The 10836-nt window shown below is 48.8% G+C and overlaps 1 protein-coding gene across 1 annotated transcript; it reads left to right on the plus strand.

The window, feature by feature from the left end:
* Positions 1-9292: 9292 nt before the first annotated feature.
* LOC127304716 (ethylene-responsive transcription factor RAP2-9-like) lies at positions 9293-10073 on the plus strand. The gene has a single exon (XM_051335346.2). It carries the CDS (start codon positions 9322-9324, stop codon positions 9880-9882), a length of 561 nt encoding a protein of 186 aa, XP_051191306.1. The 5' UTR covers positions 9293-9321; the 3' UTR covers positions 9883-10073.
* Positions 10074-10836: the final 763 nt, after the last annotated feature.

Raw genomic sequence — 10836 nt, forward strand, 5'->3', positions numbered from 1 at the left:
AGGGGTATAATCACAAGTATGTATTAGTCCTAGGAAGGGCGGTACATTAGCATAGGTTCACCCACACAACACTTATCACAACAATGAAGATTATTTAGCCGTATGTAGCGAAAGCACTAGACTAAAATCCCGTGTGTCCTCGAGAACGTTTGGTCATTATAAGTAAACAAACCGGCTTGTCCTTTGTGCTAAAAAGGATTGGGCCACTCGCTGCAATTGTTACTCTCGCACTTTACATACTCGTACTTTATTCAACTGTTACATCAAACCCCCCTGAATACTTGTCTGTGAGCATTTACAGTGAATCCTTCATCGAAACTGCTTATCAACACCTTCTGCTCCTCGTTGGGATCGACATTCTTACTTATCGAAGATACTACGATACACCCCCTATACTTGTGGGTCATCAATCGGCGACCATCCCGGGCTGGCCAACCCAACCCTCCACCGGCGACACCATCGCCGGCTTCCATGCACCTCCATCTCACCGCCGGCTGGCGATGATAGATCAAAAATCGACCACCACCAACCGTAGGCCGACCCTCTCCGGCGAAGAAGAGGCCACCTCCTCCGTCAAACCCAAGGCTGCTGCCCCGGGCGCCCTCGTGTCGCGGAAGATGCCCGAGATCGCCTCCACGCACCAACGAGAGGCGGGGGTGGATGGCATGGCGCAGACCGAGGGTCTGGCCGCCGCCCACCACCAACCCCTGCCGGAGTGCTGCGGGAAGCCGATGTGAAGAGGGAGACCGCAGCGCCGCCCATCCCACCTGCGCCGACCGGTCCGCCAGGGGACAGCCGACGGGAGGAGGGCCGCCGCCGCCGTCGCCCATCCCACGCGCGTCTGCTCCGCCAAGCATCGAGGAGGTGGGGATCCGGCCGCCGATCTGCACGCGGCGACGAGGAAGGGCCCCCGCCGCCGCCACGCCCCGAGGGACTTTGCCCCCGGCGGCGCTACCGGCGGCGGCGGAGGGCGGGGTGCGGGAGGGTTAGGGTTGGGGGCGGAGGGTTGGGGGCGGACAAGTATCAAAATCAAAAATAATAAAACTACATATAGGTATTTAGACCCTAGCGGCGACTAAAAACACTAGCACAAGCTGAAGGCGCATCGTTGTGCTCGTCCGGAGCCGTGTAAATCTTATCGTAATAGAGCTTCGTATGGTACATAAACATGAATTCATTGTAAAAGGACTAACGCACCATCGCCAAATGTGAGAACGCTAGCTAGACCGGAAGAGCCATAACTAAAACCAAATCAACGGACTGGAAAACTGCCTGATGCGTGGACACACAACTCCACACGCATATGTCGACACTAGTCGCTAGATGCACCACCATATCGAGGACATTGCGGGTAGAACTTTATCCGGGGTTTAAGATATGTAGCACCAGCCTCACCATCTCGAAGATGACATTGAAAAAAAAAAACTCCTAAACAAAGAAGGAGAACCGTTGTTGACCCCTAGATTAGAATAGCCAAAACTAAAACCACACAGACAAACACGAAAACCAACTACTATATCCTAGAAGACCCATGATACACATAACTCCATGTGCCCTCCGCCGACACTAGACGCAACACCGGAGCGATGGGGGCCTTATCCTGACTTGAAGATGTAACCACGGAGTTACCATCTTAAAGATAACACTAAGGAAAGAAAAAACAGCATAAGCAAAAAAAAAAAAAAAAAAAAAAAAAAAAAAAAAAACCCACCCGTTAGCGGCGCCGTCGGGTCGCCTCATTACCTCCTGGCTAGCTAGTATAAACGCAAATGGATCACCCATGTCGTTGAGTAACTATTGGTGGTCGGCATCTCACGGAGACTCCGCGCCAGCACTATCATGGATCCACGGCGGCCGGCCGGCGGGTACAACCGGGCGGCGCCGGGCAGTAAATACGGCCACATGCATGCGACGCAGAGCATGGAGGACGGATCGGAGACCCTTCGAGGGGAAAAGGGAGAGGTGGTAGAAATGGTCGCGGCAGGCTGCACGTTGACATGCCCTAGGGCCACATGCGTGCCCTCTTTTCCCACGGATCTGCATCTGCGCGAGTGTACATCAGATCAGATCTCCGATCCGACAAGGAGAAGACGCCTCACCACGCGAGGTCACGCACTGTGCATTTTGTTCGTAGAATCGTAGTACACGAATGAGAATGACATTCCCCTGCTTGCACATGCACGCTTGCGCGCGGTTTGCTCCTTGGTGGATTCCTCCACGGCCACAGGCCGAATGTGTGTGTTCCGGGTCGGATTAGCGGAAGCATACTCCTGCTAATTCGTTGCTTGCTTGGCGAGCGAGACCCCGCTAGGCAGGGCAAAGCTCCTCACATGGCCTTCGTCTTAGGGCATCTCCAGCGGCGCGACGCATTTCGGAGGCCGTTTGCGTCGCGTGGCGGACGCGAGACTGATCGTTTTTGTCCGCGCGTCCGTTTGCACCTTGTGGTGGCTCCAGCGGCGCGACGTATTTCCGCGTTTGTATGAAATATGAAGTTTCGAAACAACAAAATAATATTCAACGAAGTCATAGTTATTACATTCAAATTTTAAAAAGTCTGCATGCAAATAAGATAGTACTCCTCTAGGCATGATCTGCATGGCCAGCCAATGTCCATTGATGCTCAATCATCGGAAGAGGAGTCGACGACCTCCGCGCGGAACTTGTCCAACATCTGCCACATGTCCACCTGTGTGGGTACAAACTGCGGATCAATGGGCGCGCACAATAGCGCCGAAAACACGAGTAGAAACCTACCGGCGCAATTGACCGAACAGGTCGTGGGCGGCGCGGAAGGGCGGCGCAGAATCGGAGCGTTTCGCCCGAAAACAGCCAGTACGCGGCGGAGCACGCTCCTGCTCTCCCACGCGGCAAGAACGGAGCCGACGCCGACTACTACGGCGCTACGGCCGTACGGCGGCGCTAGGGGTGGGGGTGGTGCCGTCGCACTAGGGCAGGAAAGAAGGGGAACAAGAAGCAAATCGAAGCGGTCGATTTCGCTGTCCTTGACATGCGGGACCGGGTAAGAAATGGAGGACGCTCGGAGCGATCGTCGAGCGTCCGCCGCGACGCAAACCTGGCGCATATTTGGGCCAGGTTTGCGTCTCCGCGGACGACCCGGTCACTTTGCGTCGGCCCGCTGGAACAGACCCCAGACGCATTTCCGGTCACGGCGAACGAAAACGGTCGCTCAGCGACCGTTTGCGTCGCGCCCGCTGGAGATGCCCTTAGAATATTCGATCCATCCCTGAGCCGGCCGATCGGAACCTCAAAGGAAACCTTGGTTTGCTGGTTTAAACGTAGCATAATGGAGCACTTAACTGACGTGTCGCAGCTTCCAAGGAACGGGCACGGCACGTGCCTAGGCGTGACTGCAGGAGTCACCGGACTCCCTTGCGCAACATAGAATTTCGTAGTTGGACGACAATGCCATTCCATCAAGCAATCTGGGCGATGATGACCATTTCGATGGCCTCCTCTTTGGGGAGGTCGTATGGCTGGATCTCATGGTTCACGATCACCGGGATCCGACGCGTTGTAAAAGAGGATGTTGCCGTGGCCATCGTCCTCCTCGCCGTCATGGCCTTCATCTTCATCCTCCTCCTTGTCGTTGTCGAGGACGAACCCGTATTCTTGGTTGAAGAAGTCCATGTCGTCGAGGTTACCCGCTCGGTGTCGCGGGTGGAAGCGGCGGTGGATCTCGTCACGACGCTCGCGTCCCTCGCGTGGCACCGGAGGCACCGATACACGCCGTGAGTTGAGACAAAGCTAGCTGCCAGGTAGGATCACATCCCGCCAAAGCACCAGATGGTTCTCGTCGTAGAGCCGGCGCGTGTAGTCCACCCACGGGACGTACTGGCGCTCCCGCGCGTTCTTCTTGCCGCCATGAGATGAGTCGACCTCGTGGTCATGCTTCATCCTGCGGAAAGGCCAGCCCTTGCCCATGCCGCTGTGCTCAATGGAATTGGATGGTGCAGTGGCGGTGGCGCTGCCTATTGGCGAAGGTGTGACCAGAACGGAGACGGCATGCTCCCCTTAAAAGGGACGGGGTACTACCTCGCCATCAATTCCTGGCGTTGATACCCAGCGCCACCCGCGCCGGTACTAGTCATGTATATCCACATTCGAATCCGATACCGGTCAATATATGCTTCGATCCGAATCCGAGAAAAATATGTGGTAAATGATATGGTATGAGCGAAATCCAATCCGGTCCGATCTATTTACACCCTTAAACCTAGCGTTACGGTGCGGTGCGCTAGTCTCTGAAGCGTAAAAACTTTGCTGCGGTTTCACAATGATTCGTTGGTAAACGGCACAAATTCTCATGTTTGTGCGCAAATTTCTTGGCCAGGTGAGAGCACTCAGTGTGTCTGCAACGGCTATCTGACCTATAAGCACGTACGCACTGTACTAGGTACTGATGAAGCATCAGGTTCTTACATTACTTAACGCCATTATTAGGTTAGTCTAGACCATAGAGGGCATCGAGCCATGATGCGTGCTTAGGAAATGATTACGGCGGGTGCAGAGAGCTAGCTGACAAAGTGATTAGGGGACCGTACATGGTGCGTGCTTCAGGACTGTGCCCCGCCACATGAGCATCACATGGTTTGACAATTATAGATGAACGACGGCATGATGATTAGTTAGAGCTATACGTGGAACTTAACGTTGGAATCTTTCGAGGAAGAACAGTTAATTAAGAAGGACAAGCTCGTGATGGGGCACGGCACAGGAAAGAGACACTGACATGGCCATAACCAAAACTGATTAATCCGTCTAGGAGAAAATTAAGTGACGATGCATACGGAACTTGAGAAGTGAGTAACAGACATGTTCAGGTAACATCAGCATTCAGCAAAGGCTCAGTAGAAATTACTGGCGCAGGAACGTGGACTACTTTGCGCTCACCCTAGTCCGATAGATCACAGATTCCTGCATAATTCAGTAGAAACTACACTCGCGGAACGTGGACTAGATTGACATACTTCCACCGATCCATAATAAGTATCGTGATTTAAACTAAAACCAGAATATTTATTATGGATGGGAGGAAGTATTCCATTAAATACTTGTTTGTTATACTATTGGTTTCGGGTTAATTTGAACAACCAAACAATAGTACTCCCAACTATATGTTGATCGAGGGCTCAAAGGACGAAAGTCCAACTTAATTTGGAGTACAAAAGGAAGTTAGCGTTGCACGAGTGCCGTATCATTGGGGGATCCAATCCAATCATCCCGACACCAACCACGTACGTGACCAGTGCTCTCCTCTCCCTCCCGTTTTAGGTTCTCTTTCGCTTTCAGCTGATCATTGTATCTGCTGTTGTTAGATTGTTGAGAGCAACGGCGCCATGATCGATTTGAAAACCGTCGGTCTAACCAAATAGGCGGGCGAATTAAGACCGGCTAGTCGATCGGCTAGCTCTAGCTGCATGTGAGAGCTAGCAATCGTGGGGAAGAACCAGCTCTTCTCGGGTCGAAGAAGCAGGTCTTCGGGCCTTTGTGCTTTTTTCATGGCCAGCCAAGCCCAATAAGCCAGCTCAGCTGGCTCGGCCCAAGCTAGATCTCTTGCGGTTTGGACTGAGTTTTGGTTGGCCTGGCCCAAATCCTATAAATGCAACATAAATTGACAGGGTATTTCTTTTTAACCTTATGATCATGTAAAAATGAACAAAAAATTGTAGCAAGTATATATTTCTGTTTTTCCAACATATATATATGTCGTATCTTATGGGCACATGGAATTTTGCTTTCACAAAATGACTGTGTTGTCAACAAATCAAACAAATTTCATATAAAATATTCAAATTTTGGATTAAAAAATCATCGTTATGTGAGAAAACGTGCTCCCCAAAACCGGATTTGGGACAATCATCAGTTTGTTGATTTTCCCTTTTGCCGTAAGTTAAGTTGATGTGAACATTTGGTTTACTCCACGGAAAAAATATATTGAACCGTACGAACATTAATTTATTCTACCATGAGCGAACATTATATCCAAAGTGAACCCACCTGTTAGAAAAATCTAACGCACATCATGAGGCATAGGGACTGCACTATCGAACAATCACAAATTTGATTGATGGCGAATTTTAAGATCAACTATGTCAAAAATAGGAAAAAGTCCTTGTTGTTGCTTTAGAGGCAATTCACATGGCATGAAAATTTTATTGCGTTTTTTAAACCAGATAAACTCTTCACCATCAACTGCTCAAAGAAACACAAAGTTTGACCCAAAAACAATTACAAGTTGGAGGGAGCACGAGCATCAACTATTCAACTTGGAGCACTAATAGAAAACCCGTCATGACTGTTCGGCCTAGAACACCCACTACAGGGCAACAAACAGGGCGGATCCTGCCGCGTGGGAGCAGGCAGGGGCGGGCGAATCCAGGGGCGGGCGGGGAGCAGGCAGGGGCGGCCGAATCCAGGGGAGCGTCGCTGCCGCGCGTGGCCGACCTGAAGCGGGCGACTTGATCCGCGCGTGGGCGATCCGTGCTGGAGGCGGGCTCGCAGATCGGGGAAGCGGAGATCCGGCCGAGTCGGGCGGGCGGGAGTCGGACGAAGAGCAGCCAGGAAGAAGACTCGACGCAACAAGACGAAGGACGGGGACGGGCGACGGAACAAGCAACGTCGGCAGAGAAATTTAGAGGATCAATTTTTGCTCTGATACCATGTTAGGGCAATATACTTGTTGTATTACCAGGGGGCCAAAGGCCACAATATATAGTACATGTACAGGTGCACATATGCAGAAAACCCCCTAACATATGAGGAAACTACAATAGACAGATATATACATCTAACAAGCACCATCAACATAATAAGGATAGAAACGCAGATCAAATAACAACCACATCCTATTAGAAACTGAACTTATTACAAGACACGACAAAGCAACAATTTTCTCCATGTAAAGACCACCAACGCAGATCAATAACAACCACATCCTACAATCCAATGATCCTTCATGTGTTTTCCTAGCAGATGTATCCGCATACTGTTGGGACTAAGAAGCCAGCTCCGTCTTCATCATTAATTGAAGAGTTCCCGTGTTTTGTTTCTCACAATCTTCAACTTTGTGCAAGCCCGCCAAATATAAAAGGAAAAATATGCATTGTAAATACGAACACCACAAGGAGCTTTTTTTCTGTTTACAAGTAGCTCATGGAACCTGCCGCTGGGTAACACCACACCACAAGAAACTTGGCCACATATTTTAGAAAGGTTATATTGTTCCTTACGGTCTAAGTGGCCCAACGAGCAACAACTATAGGGAAAGTACTATAATGTATCCGAAGAAAAAAAAGGGTGTGAACCAAATAGCTGCATGTGAAAAATTTCTACGAAGACGCGGAAAATCTCAACATAGCTGCATGTGAAAAACAAATGATATGTAGTTTGCACATTGTCACATAATAAACAGTTAGGACAAAATTGGCCTTTCCTCTTTCTCATATTCTCCCTACCAAGATCATCATTCTAGAACAATTGCCAACGGATTTTTGAGATGTAAATTTTCTTTCCAAATCCATTTAATTATGAGCCGTAGAAAGATCCTTTTCCACGTACAAGTAAGCAGGAGGGAATTGTTGGTCAGCAAAAAGGGGACCGGACTATTTCATCAACAACAACATTTTGAATAATTTGACTGGCATGATTCTTAATATTTTGTGACTGAGTTAACAACTCTAGGAATAATCATCCCGTGAAGGGTATATTGAGTTTGAGGATCATGACTTACAAAAAGGTGAGTGGAATCATAATTCATTCAAAATCTTACCAAATTCCCACCATACATGATTGATTTTCTTTCACAAAAATAAGTTTAATAATTATAAGAAGTGCTTTCCACAGGGAAAATAATTTCTCCAGGGCTTGACAGAAGCAACAATTTTATTTCTCAAATATTTAGCTTTCACAACTTTTTTTTTATGAAAGTCCATCTTGAGTCTCCAACTTGCACCACTACTTACATAAAAGGCTTATATTTTTTTCCCGCATCTTCAACCTCCAAACCACATTTTGATTTAGAACTACAAATCATGGATCACCTCATCATATGATATCTCCTATTTTTCTTTTGAGGAAAATACACCTAAATCCTAAAACTATTGTGGGTGCCAAGTTAGTCCTAATTGTTCAAAAATGCACATTCGAATCTGAATTTTACTTTAAGTGTGTCATTGGTGCACCTAAGCTCGACGAAGCAGATTTGGCCGCTTGTAGATCCTTGAGTACGTAATCCACCGCAAGTGCACCGGTGGACATAGCAGCTCTAGGAATAGCCTAAACTTGAGCGATGTACTGCCGTTAGGTTAAAATCACTCCGATGTAACCTTTTTGTGTGGAGATCGATTGTGCCAAGGTGTTGAATGCGGTGAAGCCCGGAGACAATGATATATCAAGGAATGGTCATCACGTTAAAGAAATCCAGAAGTTCATGGATATGGGAGAGTTTTATTTTGCGAAGATTAGTATAGATCAAGGACTCCAGTACCGAGCGAACGTTTCCCAGAGTGGACGGATCAGGCAATCATCATACATTCACCATTGATTAAAAGATCCAACGGTTGAGATCGTTCGCTCCATGTTGTAAGATCAATAAATGAAAACAAGGTTGCACGTTGCCTTATTAACTTGGGTCATCTCCTAGCTTTATTTCGAGATTTAGCAGACTGTAATGATGCATTTTATGAATACAACTCCCGCTACATTTCCCGCAAAAAAAAAGAACCACTCTGATGCGTGCCACGTGGCGATTTCAATCTAGAAGCACACATCCGCCTGATGCGCTGCATGAAGCTGCCTAGATCCAACGTCTGCGGGTTGGCCGACATCACAGGTCACATATGACTTCATGTTTACTCTCTCGCCTCTAACGATCGGAGAACATTTCAGCCACGAAGACAAAGCCACCGCGAGAAGCGATCAAGAGATAAAGAGACTGCACACTCAGTCAGTCACTCACGCACGCCTCACCATGTCTTCGATTTTGAGTTTTTGACCATTGAATATGTTGACCATGACCGGCCAGACAAGAACGCAGGCCAGATCAGCTGTGAACTGCACAGGCCACAGCCCTACGTAGACCACATGCGCTAATTCAGCATTTGTGGATGTTGACCAAACAAGCTCTCGGTTGCCTCGATATTTTATTCGCGCCAAAAAATATGTCAACCCCATAGTGGCGCTGACTTCCACCACTGATCGGCACCTATAAATACTCGCAGGCATGCGCACGGACGATTCAGGAACTCGAAGTCGAAGCGCCTCAAGAGATCGACGGAGTTAGAAGCAAGAGATCGGTCTACCATGGACATGCGGGCGGCCCGCGGCGGCGGAGCAGGAAATGCGCAGGCCCGGCGGCCGTGCCGGTACAGGGGCGTGAGGCGGCGGCAGTGGGGGAAGTGGGTGTCGGAGATCCGGGTGCCCGGCACGCGCGAGCGGCTGTGGCTCGGCTCCTACGCCACCGCCGAGGCGGCCGCCGTCGCGCACGACGCCGCCGTCTGCCTCCTCCGCCGCGGCGCCGCCGGCGGCCTCAACTTCCCTGGCCGCGCCGCAGCCTACGGCCACGTCCTCCGACTGGCGCCGCGGGGCGCGGGCCAGCAGCTGTCGCCGCGCTCGGTGCAGCGTGTGGCGTCCGACGCCGGCATGTCAGCCGACGCGCAGCTGGTCGAGCTGCGCGAGCGCGTCCCCGCGCCGCCGAGCCAGGAGGTGGCGGCCTCCGCCGGCATTGGCGCCGCCGCGCGAGGTGGCGCAGTTGCAGAAGAGCAAGTGGCATATGCGGATTGGAGGAGCTGGAGCAGCACTGGTAGCGAGCAGCTTGTGTACGGGGAGCTGAGCGTAGACGACATGGAGATCGTGACGTTGTAGTCAATCTTGATCATCGTCGAAATTTGTAGAGACCAGTACAAAGATTCAGCATAGTATACGCCTGCTAATAGAGCAGTGGTATAGTACTCCTTCTCATCAAGATGATATCAGCAACAACACAATGTTGATACGAAGAGGACACATACTATCAAAGTATTATTATAAATTGAACCAAAACAACATCAACTTGGTTCCCTTATTCGACAAAAAATAGACTTGAGAGAATGGTTCTCAAAACAACGCACACAAGTGAGAGCAGGTTCTAGCAAACTTCAAATGATGCTTTGGAAAATACAAGTAATACCATCCAAATATGGTGCAGGATTTTTCAAATACATTTGAAATACATCTAGAATTTATCAAATTTCTCAAAATGTAAGTAAATTATAAAAAATCGATAAATACCAGCCGATATTCTCTTATACCGCCGGGAACTAAGAAACCCAGTTAACATGATAGTTCACAAATATCAGCTGAGAAAAATCCATGTTTTTACGGTACATGCTATCTAACGTGTATTGTTTTATATTTTTTTCATTGCACGTTTTATATCTGTAGTTTTTGTGCTTGTGTCTCAAAGACAATGAAACTTGGTGAAACGTTCTAGCATGAATCGCAAAGCACCAAATCAACATGCACGCCATCTGTAATGTCCCTGGTTTAGAGACGATCGAGGGGTAGATTTTAGAAAGGGATGTGCATTGCATTGTAAATTACGGGGAAATTTCGCGTTTTTAAAACAAAACTGCATCGAAGGGGAACAGGTTTCTCTCTCGACATCCTACAGGGTTAGGGTTTCGAGAGTGCGATGAACTTGTTCCTACTTATCTAAATTAGGGTTTTGAGAAGAGAGAAGAGATATTGCATTGAAATCTTAAGTTGCATGATTGAATTCTAAATTAAGTTGTATGATTGAATTCAAACCAAATTTGAATTTGAATTTCAAATTCAAAC

Source organism: Lolium perenne, chromosome 1, assembly GCF_019359855.2.
Source record: "Lolium perenne isolate Kyuss_39 chromosome 1, Kyuss_2.0, whole genome shotgun sequence".
NCBI classification, from domain to species: domain Eukaryota; kingdom Viridiplantae; phylum Streptophyta; class Magnoliopsida; order Poales; family Poaceae; genus Lolium; species Lolium perenne.